At 40.1% G+C, this 15577-nt stretch overlaps 1 protein-coding gene across 2 annotated transcripts in view; it reads left to right on the forward strand.

The window, feature by feature from the left end:
* The window catches only part of GLRB (glycine receptor beta), a 49351-nt gene extending 37005 nt beyond the window's left edge, over positions 1–12346 (forward strand). For both annotated transcript variants that reach the window (XM_026847636.1, XM_026847637.1), the window contains one exon: positions 11088–12346. In XM_026847636.1, coding sequence (XP_026703437.1) covers positions 11088–11384 — 297 coding nt within the window. In that variant the 3' untranslated portion in view covers positions 11385–12346. The remainder of the gene's footprint in view (positions 1–11087) is intronic.
* The last annotated feature ends 3231 nt before the right edge of the window (positions 12347–15577 follow it).

A 15577-nucleotide genomic window follows, 5' to 3' on the forward strand; every position in this document is an offset into this window, starting at 1 on the left:
GGTGTATGTCTTTTCTCAGGCCAAAGTTTTCATTCATGTTGTTAGATTCCTCGTGTTGTAAAACTGCCCATTTGTGCTCCAAGAGTTATCAGATGTCCCAGGCCAACTGCCCTTAGTCCTGAGTGGTATTTAATTGACATTTATTCTACAGAAGAAAATATGTTATGCTACTATAGGTGAAATATGAATTTTGTTTATAGTTTTCAATGGCTCAACTATTTTGATGTATAAAATAAACCTATTAGGCCAGACCCAAGTGATAATACTGGTAGCGGACAATGTGACTTTAATGTTTGTCTAAGAGAGAGTAGTTTATGCCAGCATGATGAAACCCCTGTCCTAGTATGAGACTGGCATTGCCCCATAACTAATTACCTCCTGTCCAGAGGAGCTGCAGATATCACAGACTGGTGCATTAACTGGTACAGTTAACTACTGTAATTCTCATCTGGTAGAGGAGTCTCCTGGGAACTGCTTAGAGCAATCCCATGACTGCTTTTACTTGTGCCACAAGTAATTCCCCAAGATCAGGCAACGTGAGTAGAAAGAAAGATGGCTCTGCTACGGTTTTGCTTTCCCTGAACTGTGATATTTTTGTGTTCAGCAATTTGCAGGTCCCAAATTCAGCTGTTTCTTGTGACAAAATAATTGCAACAGTCCAGCAAAGCAGCATAAAATCTATTTATGCCTATTTCAAGTACTTAACTAGTGTAAGTTTTCAGTTTGATCGATGAAAAGATTGACAAAAAACTATTTTTTCAGTAGTATGAACAAAACAAAATTGCTAAATTACTGACATTCCTCACTGTTTACACCCTTTAAGGTGCTTGCTATTGTCATAGCCATAACGAGAATAAAATGATAACTTTTATCACCTATGCTATCCTTTCATCTTTTAATATTTTTTTCTTAAGAAGGCAAGTTTGAGTGTACAGTGCATTTTAAGACCTAGAGGAAGGGGTGTCATTATGCACAAAAATTAAGCAACATTCCCGATGAATGGTGTCTAGCAGTATGCTGAAATTTTAGGATTCAGACATTGGTCTGCCCTCCAATATCTTGCAGTGTTCCCCCTCTATGATCTCGCAACGTCAGCTCCAGCATCTCATGTTTGACCTGCACTTTTCAGAGTCTTCCCAATTTGTTATCAGAGACGTTTACCTTTCCAATAACTATAACCTCTTCAACAATAATCTGTGTTGGATTTATATGGAGTCCTGGGCATGCATAGCTTCTGATGATCTTTATACAGAGTGTTACAAAACATTTGTTTACCAAGACATATTGGAAATACTTATTCATTGCTGTAAAAGCTGGACATGTGGCAGAGTGGTCCCCTCCCCTCATGGCTAGTGATCCAGCTTGTATCCAGGCACCTGCTTGAAATATAGCCCACCTGAGGAAGGATGATTTCTGGGAAGATCACCAGGCTGAGATAGAAAAAAAGTCCCAGAGAAATGAATTATTTGACATCAGGATGTGGTAGGAGAGTGATGCTAGATTTTTTATATTTGAATGCTATAAATCTGCCTAGCTGAAAACTCCCTCTCTGAACCAGCTACCACGTAGGAGTACTTTGAAAGTTCTCAGCCCTGAAGAAACCTGTACTAAACTCCTAAATCAGAACCAGTCTAAATCTTTCGGTAGCTCTGACTCCTAATCCAAAACTAGGCCTGCCCCACAAAATTTGGATTGCTCCCATACAGACCTAGTAATGATCAAGTAGAGAATGCATTTGTCATATGGCAAATATGTGAGGGAGGGAAACATTAAAGAAACAGGTAATGGAAAAAAACCTGTATGTTGAAAGGCATAAAGAATATGAAACAAAAAGAGGCCAGAGTGCTATCCCAGAACTGCAGGAGCTGTTTCTCATCAGGGTCATGTAGGATTGTGTGTGAGGAGAGAGCAAATACTGTGCTAAATGTCTGGAAAGACTTAGGTGAACCAATGTATAGCTTTAGGAGAAAAGAACAGCTTACAACTGTACTCCTGAAACAACTGTGCATCCCATAGAAATGTTTGAGGATGTTCTCTTTCTGCATAGGAGATGATACTAAGGCAAAAGTGACTGAGGGTGTAGCTGGAAATCTCCCCATAGCTATGCTTGAAGCAGTGGATAGACCAGACAGGACTCAAAGGTAAAGCTAACAGGAAAGGCCTGGAAGCAGAGAACTCCAAGTGGGGAAGAACAAGAGAGCATGAATAATTGCATTTATAGGTGTTTCTCCAGATTAAATGACGCACTTATTATGAGACATTAACTGAATGGTGCTGATACATATCTGTAAGTTGTTAGAGGGGAATCAAGTTTTAAAAGAGAAATTACTTTATTTCACTTGAAAATGCTCCCAATCCTGATGCCAGGACGGTATTTGCTAGCATTCCCTGAGCAGCAAGTTGCACTCTTGCTACCTCTTGCATCCAAGCAGTGTTGCAGTAGTGATGTCTCTGCAGGAGATTTGAGGAAGGGGCCAGTATGTAAGGTACAGGAGGGTTGCTGGGTTGGGAAAGTCCCAGGAATGGGAAGGATCAAACAAAGTGCAGGGAAGCAAGTGGAGTGGTCAGGCATCCATGCTTCCAGCCCTCATGGAACAACTTATTTTCATGTGCTTGCTCCATTTGTGAAAGATAAAAATGGCATCTGATTTGGAGACTTGGCATGTTTGATATTAGTGAAAAACAAGCCATGATAAAAACATGTGATTATACTTTAAAATATAAGGAACTATTGTTCCTTTTTTATGACACAAAACTGGATAAAGGGATAAACTTCTCAGTATATCCTGAACATTAAAAGCTTGATGCCATTCATAATAGAAGGTGAGGAAAAGAGGTGCCCTGTAACAGAACCTGTAAGGGCCCACCTAGAAGTTTTCAGCAGAAAGCACTTTTGGCACTGTGTCAGTGATCATGACTGATAGTCACTGACAGTGACAGCGGAGATGGCAGGATTAAAAAATGCTCACAATTTGCCAGTCACCCAAAGACTTCCATGGATGCATACCTACTTCTCCTCTCCACTGAATCCTGGGTGCTGGCTGATGTAAAAGCTGCATGTTGCCAGCATATGCCAAACCTTCAAGTCCATGCTTTATGACTCATTCCTCCTCCAACAAAACCCCTTGAAATGTCAGTGCCATTTTAGGACCAGAAGTTTATCAGTATGAGTTTCTGATTAAAGCCGAGCGGTCCATCTGGCAGAATCACCCTGAATCTGTAGAAAAAAAGAGAAAATTCAACATAAGCACTTCTGATGTGTTTTTCTAGGTGTGGCAATGGCTATGCATTTACAGGCAAGCAGCCATGAAAAAGTAGAGTTTGGCTCCCTTAGCTCACAGCGGCTGCAAGTAGATTCTGTTCTAAGTGGAGGAGAGAATTATGCAACCTGGTGGTAACTGCTGGCACTGGCTTTTTATTGGGAATCCTCAAGTAGGTGTTTGCCTGTGTTTCCTAGCAATGCAGCATCATAGAGTGAGAAAAGCAAGCAAAAAGGGAAATGTTTTGAAGATGAATCAGTTTCTTTTTGCTTTCACTGGTGGCGTGATTACAGGGAGAGATTGCACTGTTAGCTATAACAACACCCCTCAATTTGAAAAGTCACATTTTCATCAAGCCCATTTATAGAAGCTGTCCCCCACAGATAATGTGCTCATGACTGGAGAGAACATTTGCTAAAAGAATGGCTCTGGCGGATGATGAATAGTGCTATGCAAGTGGTGGTAATAGCTCTAAACCCAGATATTTTTTAAAATAATTAGTGCGGTTTCTTGCCTTATCTTGTCAGAGTCACATCTAGGCTCTGAAACCTGATATGGCTTATGTTCATCTCTACTGATTTATAATATACCTGACGACTGGTGGTGTGTCCTGTGTGTGTCCTGATCTTCCCATGTTGTGTTTTCCCCTTGAGTGACACTCCAAATTCAGATTTTTCTTGTAGAACCACCAGAAACCAGTTTACATTTTACCTTGTACACAAAACCACAGTCTGCAGTCTATTTTAGTAGCTCATGACAGTATTTCAGGTACAAAGTAGGTACTTTCTGCTCGAGTGACTCACATATCCGTCCTTGGAGATAATTCAGAACATGACTGTTAAAAGGCCCCAAGCAATCTGCTTTGAGCAGGGGGTTGGACTAGATGATCTCCAGAGGTCCCCACTAACCTCAGCTATGCTGTGATTCTGGGATATTTTATGTGTAAATATTTTTTGTGCTGTACTTTACAAGGAATATTTGGAATGTGATAGCAAATTCCTGCTGAGCTGTACCAGAAAATACACTCAGTCTGAATACACACTAAGGCTAAACAATCACTACTTTATTGAAGATCTACGTCTATCATTATGGCAAGAGCAAGAGAAGAGCACTAAACAAGTGCAAGGAAGATTAATGACAGAGTTTGTTGTAAGACTCCTCTTTTATCTTGTGTGGAATAATCTTACACAACTGGCAGCACTAGTGACAGACCTGCATGCCAAAAAGAGGTTGGGTGCAACAGGAGAGATGATTTTATGGCAGAGAAGACGTGCTGTGTAGGGCAGAGAATGCTGCATTACAGTAGGGAGGCATTTCAGCCTGAGGGACGCATGCTGAGCTTGAGAGTCTGCCAGTGCTATAGCATGTTTGAAGCTTTACTAGAAATTATGGACAATACAACTCTGCTCTCAAAAATTCTTGAATCCAAAGTGATGGCATTTTATATTACACTTCATCCTGATGGATAAAGAGGACTTGATCAGAGGATGAACAGTCAGTTGAAAAGGGTCTTTATTTTATTTGCACTTTGGTCAAGTCCTGGTATTTTTGGTGCTGTGAAAGGACAGGATTCACAAATTTGAAAACTATTTTTTCTCATCTGACTGGAAGAATTTAAACAAAAATGTATGAATGGTGCTGGTGAGCTATGTAACAATGTTCAAAACAGCAACAGACCAGAAGGAAAACTATATTAATTTAACAAATCCCAACAAACAGCAGAATTGAAAAAAAAAAAAAACTCCACAAAAACTGAAAACTCAGCTTCAAGTATTTATCTTTCTTCTCCCTGACAAATGGAAAAGTTGCTAGCAATTAATATACATTGAAATATAGAAAATAGGTGTAAGTAATAGGTGTAGGTAACAAAAGGCGTATATGGTTAGCATAATTGAGGGCAATAGGAAGTTACTTTGCATGTATAGGAAGAAATTACTGGCCTGTCAGCTTGACTTCAGTGCCCGGGAAGCTGATGGAGCAGCTCATCCTGAGTACCATCACACAACACATGCTGGACAGCCATGGAATCAGGCCCAGTCAGCATGGGTGTATGAAAGGCAGGTCCTGCCTGACAAACCTGATCTCCTTCTACGAGAGGGCAACCTGCTTATTGGATGAGGGAAAGGCTGTGGATGTAGTTTACCTTGACTTCAGTAAGGACTTTGACATCATTTCCCACAGCATTCTCCTGGTGAAACTGGCTGCTCGAGGCTTGGATGGGCACACGCTTTGCTGGGTAAAAAACTGTCTGGATGGCCGGGCCCAGAGTTGTGGTGAATGGAGTTAAATCCAGTTGGCGGCCGGTCACGAGTGGTGTCCCCCAGGGCTCGGTTTTGGGGCCACTCCTGTTTAACATCTTTATTGATGATCTAGACGAGGGGATCGAGTGCACCCTCAGTCAGTTTGCAGATGACCCCAAGCTGGGTGGGAGTGTTGATCTGCTCGAGGGTAGGGAGGCTCTGCAGAGAGACCTGGACAGGCTGGAGCCATGGGCTGAGGCCAACTGGAGGAGTTTCCATAAGGCCAAATGCCGGGGGCTGCCCTTGGGCCACAACAACCCCCAGCAGCGCTACAGGCTTGGGGAGGAGTGGCTGGAGAGCTGCCAGTCAGAGAGGGACCTGGGGGTGCTGATTGACAGCCCGATGAACAGGAGCCAGCAGTGTGCCCAGGGGGCCAAGAAGGCCAATGGCATCCTGGCTTGTGTCAGCAATAGCGTGGCCAGCAGGGACAGGGAAGGGATCTGACCCTGGACTCGGCACTGGTGAGGCCGCCCCTCGATTCCTGTGTTCAGTTTTGGGCCCCTCACTCCAAAAAGGACATTGAATGACTTGAGCGTGTCCAGAGAAGGGCAACGGAGCTGGTGCAGGGTCTGGAGCACAGGTCGTACGGGGAGCGGCTGAGGGAACTGGGGGTGTTTAGTCTGGAGAAGAGGAGGCTGAGGGGAGACCTCATCGCCCTCTACAGCTCCCTGAAAGGAGGTTGCAGAGAGCTGGGGATGAGTCTCTTGAACCAAGTAATAATCAATAGGACAAGAGGGAGTGGCCTCAAGTTGCATCAGGGAAGGTTTATACTGGATATTAGGAAGCATTTCTTTACAGAAGGAGTTGTTAGGCGTTGGAATGGGCTGCCCAGGGCAGTGGTGGATTCCCCATCCCTGGAGGTGTTTAAGAGTAGAGCTGACATAGCACTGAGGGATATGGTGTATTTGGGAACTGTCAGTGTTAGGTTAATGGTTGGACTGGATGATCTTCAAGGTCTTTTCCAAACTTGATGTTTCTGTGTTTTGGTGAATACAAAAAACAGTAACAAGAGTATTGGTCCAATACTAGATAGAGGTGCTGTAAGTATCAAGAATTAGCAGAAGAGGCAAAAGTGTTCAACAGATATTCTGCTCTGTGTTTGGGGAAAAGCCAGATATATTCCATCAGATGGTGAACTAGCTTTCATTGACAGTAGCTAATGAGGATGTGAAAGAGTAGCTATTAAAGTTAGACATTTTACAATTAAGATTTCAGCTTAAGTTGCATCTAGGACTTTTTAAAGAGCTGGACTATGAGTCCTGTGGAACATTAATGTTGATTTTTTAAATAAATTCTTTAAAACTGGTGGGGTTCCAAAAGACAGCAAGAAGCTAACTTTGTGCCAGTACTTTTAAAGGCTAAGTGGCATAACATGAATAATTATAAGCCTGACATCAATCAGTGGAAAATATTGCATAGGTAACAGGGGTCTGACTAATAATTATTATTCAAAAGTAATAATTATCGTTAGTATTATTCATAATTCAGCCCCATGTTAGCTAATAAATTTAAATGGGTCAGTGAAATTAAAGCTGATCTGTGTGTTTATTGATTTAATCAAATGGAATATAATTTTTAAAAATATTGTCAATTAGGTTGACAGGGGTAATGATGTGGAGGTAAGAAATTCTTAAGGACATTTGACTTGGCTTCATATGTCAGCCTGGTTACATCATTTGAATTATGCAAAATCAAGGTTAGTTTTGTTACCATCTGTAAGTACCAGCAGTTAATCAGACTAACTATAGTCATGCCCTGTGAGTGGAAAATTGAAGCCAAGTAAATGCAAGTAAAATTCTAAGGTTAGAAATAAGGTACATAGGTTTGTAGGGAACAAAGTCATGGAAAAAGTTCTCCATCCTGGATGTTTTTAAAGGAGAATATAGTGTAACTAGTTTATGCAGTAAATGTGGAGAGTGATGAGAAGCACCAGAAGCAGCAGAATCAGCGACGGGGAGTTAGTTCCCCCTCCCTGCCAGTCTGCACACACAGGCAGCACTTCTTCTTTCTTCTCTTTCCCCATTTTCTGATGACATTATTCCCCTAAGTCTGCAAACGAAGGCTTCCTGAGCAGGGTATGGCCCTGTTGCAGTGGCACACATGTGGCAGCTCTGGAGCAGTGGCAGCAGCTTGGCAGTGAGCATCAGTCAGCCTGAATTTTGTAAAAAGTGAGAAAGAATCATTGCAAGGGGCCTTCTGGCTTCTAAGAGTCTTTTTTTGTTTGTTTGTTTTGAGCTGTTCATCAAAAGCCAGGTGTCCTGTCCAACATACCAAACCTAGACAAGGCAGCCTAGTCTTGGGAGAAACAGAAGCTAGGTCTGTGTTTTGGGCCAAGCCCCGAGAGCCCTGTTGTCTTCCCATGCCCTCCTCAGCCGCCCAGCCTCCATGATATGGACTAGAAGCAGCTGTCTGGTTCCTTCAGGAGCGAGGGGAGGCCCTGCACTATTCCAGCAGCCTTCCCTTCCCAAACAGCTGCTCCCCATCCCCTGCAGGGGAAAAGCCATAGGTCTAGTGGAAGCATCTTGTGGTCTAGGTCTGGCCCATGGGTCATGATGCTGGGGCAGGATAAGGCAAATGATATCAAATATTTTCCAGGACCAAGTTCTGTGTCAGGACAAAGTCAAAAGGATGTAACTTTTAACAATGTTTTCCTTTCTTTGCAAGTCTTCAGTGTAGTACTCTAATCTCAAGTCCTGTGGTATCATTTTCCACAGAAATGGTTCCTGTAGCCTTTGCTAAGTGTCAGGAATATTGTTATGCTTCTAGTGCAAACCAAGACAGGATAAATAAAAAGCAGATAAACTACTTTTAATATCTCATTTTGTTTAAGGACAGCTGTAGGTCAACTGAAGCAAATTCAGATTAAAACAACAGAAGTATTGGGGAGCTGGTATGAGAAGAAATTTAAAAATATGTCTAGATAGCAACTGAACATAGAAAATAAAAGCACATTGGACTTGTAAACCCAGGGAAATGAAAGAAATTATTTTTAAAAGTAACATACTTTTATTAAAGAAAAAATTGGGCCATGTTGCTCTTACAAGGAATGTGTCACTCTGATAAATCAGTACTCCAGCTGACACTAAGCTAAGCAGAGCTCTGTGTGAACATGCTGCGAACAGTCCTCTGCTTACAAGGCAGAGGTGACCTAGAAGCCATTCCCTCAGTTCTCTCTGTCCTGCAAGTGAAGGAAAACCAGCTTCTTGCAGCCTTTAGGGGAGTAGTCTCTAGATACTGCAGTTGGAACAGAAATATTCTGTATTGTAAATGAGAGGACTTAGGCTACAAACAGTGTCACTGAATTTTATATTATATTGCTGGTGGTATGAGGAATGGACTATGAGTTTGCAAATCCAAAAGGAGGCTTATAATGTCATACATGATTCTATTTCTCGTAATGGCTTTACTAAATCTTCCTAGTTTTGACCATGGAAAAAGTGTCATATTCCTTCAGTCGACATGCACCCCAGTCTTGCAAGTCACCCTTTCATTGCACAAGGGTCTGCTTTATATCTTTATTACCCATATTTCTGCGTATGATCTCATTGAAAGGAACCTCTTGGATCACTGACTGACAGCACCCATGCCAGCCAGGGTCACATAATTGTATTCATACATGTCTCAGTCACCACCTTACTAGACAGTTTGCCCCTGCCACTCCAATGCTGAACACTGTCCCAAGCTGTCAGCTCTTTGATGACTGGGAAACAGCTGCAGGAAATATGTATACATGGGTTTACCTTACCATCATGGAACACCTATCTTGGTTTTTTCTTTTTATAACCTGTAATCTTGATTTTGTTGTGTAACCTGCACCTCAGTTTTAGTGCATTGTTTTCAAAATTTACTGTTTTCCTGAGAAATGTAAGTCTGGGAAATCTGAGGAGGTATATCCACTCCTCGCTGAGGGAATAGTGCCGTGCTTCTCTTCAACGTTCCTCCCAACCAATGGGAGGAAAAGCCCCAATTGAAGTTTAGGTCACTTTCTGACTGGCTCAGTTCTTTTCATGCAGGATACCTTGTCAGTTGTTACAGAGAATCTAGCAATATTCTCCAGAATGTTTTTTCATTCATCCATAAGTCTGGTACTGTATTTCACTATCATTATTTTAGTTACAAAATGTGATGATACAAATATCCTGAACTATCACCCTAAAACTGCAGAAAACCAAAGGTGGAGCAAACTCAGGGTAAGGGAGGAGAGATAGGCTACTGGGAAGGAGGGACAGGCAGCTTTTGGAAGAACCAAGTTTGAATGGATCAGTGGCTCCAGGAAGCCCTAGTGTAATTTATGTTAATGTCAGTTGCCCATGTGTACAACCTGATTTGTGAACCAGTATTTTTTCCAACTAACACTCAGGTTCTGTATGTGAAAAAATGGCATTATTAATAATTCAGTTAGGTTTCATAATCTGTATTCTTTTTTCTTCCTCCTTTTTTTTTGTTTTTTTGTTTTTTTTTTCCCTGCTTTACTGTATAGTCCAATTGAAATGAAACTTTGGAGAGATTTACTCAAGTCATAAAGCACAGTGTCTTGCAAGTAGTCCTCAAATCCCTTCAAGCTCCCTGAACAGTGTGGGGGTAGTCCTCCTAGAGATTTGTTGCACCCAAAATAGAAAGTTTATAAAATCCAATGAAGGGAATATAGAAACCAAAATCTGGTTGGTTGGTTGGTTGGTTGGTTGGTTGTTTTCCCAAAAACACGTCAGTTTTGAAGAGACCCAAATAATTTTTTCTTTTAAATGTTCATTGTCTGTGCTAGTATGATTGTCTGGTCTGTAAGAGAGTGATTCACCTGTGGTTACCCCATAGCACAGTAGTACTTGATCCCCAGGAGCACTGACAGAGCTGTGGAAATGAGAGGTATTCAGTTGCTGGATTTAGATTTCCCAGTTACACAGTTCTCTAGCGCACAGATGGGAAGTGCTGAGAACGTTGTTGCATCTTTGTAACCTGTCTTTAGAGAGACTCCAAGGAATGCAGGTACAAAGAAGGTGTATTCTCACCATGAAAGGTGGTCACCTGAGGATGAGATATAAGATCTTGATCTGGCTACTATGTAGAACCAGAATAGACTTTAAGTGTTGCATCAAACTGTGAGTTTTAGGGTTAATTCTGACTATAGCTTCCAGACCTCAGAAAAATATAAGTATTGAATAGTATCTGTCCTGCAGTTCATCAGCACAAAACCGATTTCCAAAAATACTCTCTGTAGAAATATTCCTCCCCCACCCCCTCCCTTCTATCTTAAAATGAAGGAGTCTAACTATAGCACGTTGCACAACATGAGGCATCTTGTGCATGAAAAATTACACAATTATGAATGTTTGGATTAGTTTATATGATTGACTGATCATCCTTAAGTACTTTGTAATGGAACCATTCAGCAAATTACGCTGATGTAATGTATGCCTATCAACAAGTAATTTCCTATATGTTTGTTTGCGGTGTTCTCTAGCAGCTGCATTAAGTTTGTTAATGAAATATGGTGAGTAGATCATGATTCCCCTCACTCTTTATTTCATAGGTTGGTGAGACCAGATGCAAAAAAGTTTGCACTTCGAAATCTGATCTGAGATCCAATGATTTCAGCATTGTTGGAAGCTTGCCAAGGGATTTTGAATTATCGAATTATGACTGTTATGGGAAGCCCATTGAAGTCAACAATGGGCTCGGGAAATCTCAAGCCAAGAACAACAAGAAGCCTCCTCCTCCCAAGCCTGTCATTCCATCAGCAGCAAAGAGAATTGATCTTTATGCAAGAGCACTGTTCCCTTTTTGCTTCTTGTTCTTCAATGTCATATACTGGTCCATATATTTATGATAAATATTTTATTTCTTTTTTTTCATATGTATAAAATATATCCCATTTCATTACCCCTTCCCAGTCATGAAGGCCACTGTGTGAAATTATTTGCATTTGCAAAGCAATATGTTGCATTTCGATGCCATGCGATTGTACTGAACATATGGCATCTGAAATCTGAATGAACGCATGACACTGCAATGTCTGTGCTCTGACCAACGTTGTATATAAATGTACAGCATACATCCTGCTTTAGGAATATATATGAAGGACAATGCATACTACATTATAAAGCTGAATGATGCTTTTCAGTTATTAGTAACATACAGAGATTTAAAGTGTTTCTGACGATGAAACTGATGTGCACGTTGAGTATTATTAAAATCAGTATTCTAGTATATGTAGTATTTAACAGCTTTTCTGCTGACTTCCAGAGAAATAATTAAAAAAAAAAAAATCATTCTTGTGTAATTTTAGATGGCACTGTTGAAGAAAAAGCTAAGATGTAATTCATATTATTTAGACTTTCTAAGTGAAGGCAGCATTGAATAAGCTGGTTTTGTCTATGTGGAAAAATAAAGATCAGAGAATTACCAATTTTGTAAAATCAGCTCATTTAGAAAAAAAATGCAACAATTGTATCCATCAAGCAGGCACACTTAAGTGTGTGAGAATATGCTGACAGTAAAACATTGGGCCAAATTTTGACTGTTGTTTGCTTAGGCACAAACTAGATACAATATGTCAAAAACAAAAACATGCCACTTTCTAGACTAAATGTATCAGGAGGTTTGGAGAAACATCACAAGATGCAGTTCAATATCAGGTTCTGTTATACTTTTTTACATTACTCTTCTCCTCTGGCCCATCTTCTCTAGTATCTGGCAAGCCTGCAGTGTATAAGTCACAATTTTTTTGTTGTTGCATCGGATGCATCTTACTCGATTTTTTTTTGTTTGTCCCCTTGAAAGCTTTCAGTTTAAAAAACCCCAGTTGTTACCAAGATGAAATCCCATTTTTACCACTAGTTATAGTTTTTTTTGTTGTTTGCCTGTTGTAGCACAGATGACCAAAACTAACACCTAGCCACCGGTAGAAGTGAAGACGTATCTAAGGTGCTGAGACTCAAACATACCACGAGCTTCGTGTCTATGTGTTAATGGCTGCCCTCACCAACTCATTGATTTGGCTGCAACTTTTTGGAAAATAAGGTCCTATGTATGAAACAGTTCTGATAGGAGACTGCTCTCCATTTTCTAGAGGAAACCCTGTGTCATGGAGACTACCTAAACAAGATCTCCTTGGGGTGCATAGGGCAGGACCTGCGGTCTCCTGTGGGTGCCAGGGTACATCCCCTTTTAAGGGCAAGTCATGGGGTGAACACAGCCAAAAGAAAGCTGCTGATATGTAGGTGTCCGAGTAGCATGTCTTCCCTGGAAACACATAAGCACTGGGTCTCAGCCCTTATGAGCATGCCATAGAGAAACCTGTCTCTGCTTGTAAAGCTAGGGCACCACAGTTAGTTAAAATATGAAAACAAGACAGTTCTCACTAACTTGGCAATTCATAAAAGGAAATACGGATTATTGGCTCCTCACAGGCTAGGAAGGAACCGAATTAAACACATGAAACGTTCCATAGCATGAAAGCAGACACAGTCCAACTTGTACTGCATTTCTAGCTCATCTAGGATGTGGTGAGACAGTGAGGCCACAAGAGAACTGTTGGATCACTTGAGTATTGCCCACCACATGAATGTTGTCCACATGTGGTGAGCCTGCACAACCAGAAGGTCAAAAGTGGGAATATAAAAAAGTTGAATCATGCCACACTGGCTTCACTGGGCATCTAGTGGATATGCACATGCTCAGTGTCTTTTAACCATTGCCACTTTGGCATCAACAGCCTGATTGCACTGACTCATGTTTGGGTTGAAGAGATCTTCTCTTTAGAATATGGCCACGTACTTTCCACCAGCTTCCTGCCCACTTTCTCATGGAGATTTCAGGGAACCACTTTACCAGGTTTCCACAGCTTGTCCTTTGGATTTCTTTCTGACCTGAGTAAATGGAAGGGAATTCCCAGATGTTACTGACCCATGTTGAACTTGGGGGGGGGGGCGCGGGGGCAATTATATCTTTAAGGTCTAGTTCAAAGTTTCGATATTTCTGTCTATTGAAGGTATTTGCAGAATTGTCAGAGACTCTAAGCAATAAAGATAAGTCAAAGAGAGGAAGGAAAGGAGGGGTAATTTTTATATGTACAACCAGAGTGCTATACAGACATTATTTATTCTCATACTTGTATTTTTTTCTTACAGTACTGGAAGTCAAGAAAATAATTATGCTGTGTTGGAAATTATATGAATTTTGGAAGATAATTTTCTTGTTAGAACTCTTATTAAATGATTTATCTGTAATTAATGTCCATATTCTATCTGTATAATCTCAATTATAGATTTTATTGTTAAATTAATCTTTGTTCCTTCTTGCTTTCCTGCTTACTTGACAGCTTTTGTGTTTTATCATAAAACATTTAATCAATAATACACTGTAATTGCTTCCAACTCACACAAAAGGAAGCAAAAGGAATGTGTATTGTTATGATAAAGGCTTTTTGTTCATTACAGCACAAAAACTAAGGACAGAAGCAAACTTTAATAGTAAATTTGAAAGAAAATTTAAAACAGTATCAGCTATTAAGTATTAATTTTCTTTTTACTTACACTAGATAATATTGCAATATTTGTATTACCTTGGAATATATTAATTTGTCCTACTGAGCAGTAATAATTGATTTATTTTATTTTTCTTCTTTCCACTAAATGTCATTGAGAGTTTTGCATACCATTTCACATTATGGTCCTCCAGCACCCTCTAGTTGTAAAATTCTGCCTGTTGACTGATTTCCAGAACGAGGTGCAAATATAAAACTGTATAGGCAGTATAGGATGTTACTTGATAGTGATAATATGAAATTTTAAAAATATTAATAAATTAAAAAATAATGGACATAAAATCATTGGACAGCTATAGCATTTTGTCATGCAGTAAAAAATTTAAATTGTGGAAATTAAGACATTCAGATAGTAGCAAAGATGAGGCTCATGAAGTACACATTAGTAACTAAATTAACTAATCATGATATCTGAACAAGCGGCATGACCACAAAATCTGTTTCTGAGGGAGAGACCATCTGTGTTTCAGCTGACATTTACTTAAGTTCTCCTGTTTACTGGTAGAGTTACAATTTTTTGTTCTACCCTTAATATAAACCTCTGTATTTTCTTGGCTTTTAAGCATTGAGGAGTAATATCCAAATAATTCATTCCTTTCTTTCATAGTGTTATGGCCCTGTAGATATCTTTCTATTTCAGGATTTTAGAACACATTCAAACACTGTATCAGGAATTTCCCTGGAGATAAATTAATTAACTTCTTAACTGCATCCACAAATTTAAGCTATACAATAGTAAGGATGGGACTTGAAAAGTGTATCAGTTGCTGTGCATTAATTCCCTGTTAGGATGTGTGAAATGTACTGTGTGGAGTAATGCAGAGTAATGCACACCTTGCTTTCTTGTGCTGGTATGACTCATGTTTGACACCCAGTTTTATGAGCAGCTCTGTAGTAGGTTTTGGCACCTCCTCTTTTTTTTTTTTTTTTTGAGTCTCACATTAGTTCTAGCTGAGATGTTGTATGTGAGCAGTCTGTCTTTTGAGTGAGGAAGGGAGTTTATTTCAGTAAGTGCAGTGTACAGAAGATTGACCACTTGGAAATACTGCCAAGCAGGTTTCATTCTTCAAAGTCTTCAAATTAATTTGGATTTGGTATCAGGAAATGTGTGGGTAAAAGGAGAGCATCTTCAGTGCCCTATTAACCATTAAAGAGAAAGTAGTAACACTGCCTTTTGGGGCAGTTTCAATGAACATGACCACAGAGATTGATCTGGCTGTATAATCGTTTTGAAGGAAATGCACTTACAAGTAATCGTTATTTGAAAATGTTTCATTCTGAAGAGAGACAATAACTTACTTAAGCAGGCTGTCATAGCTATTGAAGTAATCTATTAAGAGACATTATAATACAGTTGAGACCATTGGTCTCTTCTTCAATTAAAGCAGCTTACATTATGGTTATTGGATGACTGAGGATATTTATAGAACAGGTAACAATAAATTATTTCCAAGGGAGTGCAACCTGAATATATG

This window comes from Athene cunicularia, assembly GCF_003259725.1.
Source record: "Athene cunicularia isolate RWA chromosome 4 unlocalized genomic scaffold, athCun1 chr4_part2, whole genome shotgun sequence".
In the NCBI taxonomy this organism is placed as follows: Eukaryota; Metazoa; Chordata; class Aves; order Strigiformes; family Strigidae; genus Athene; species Athene cunicularia.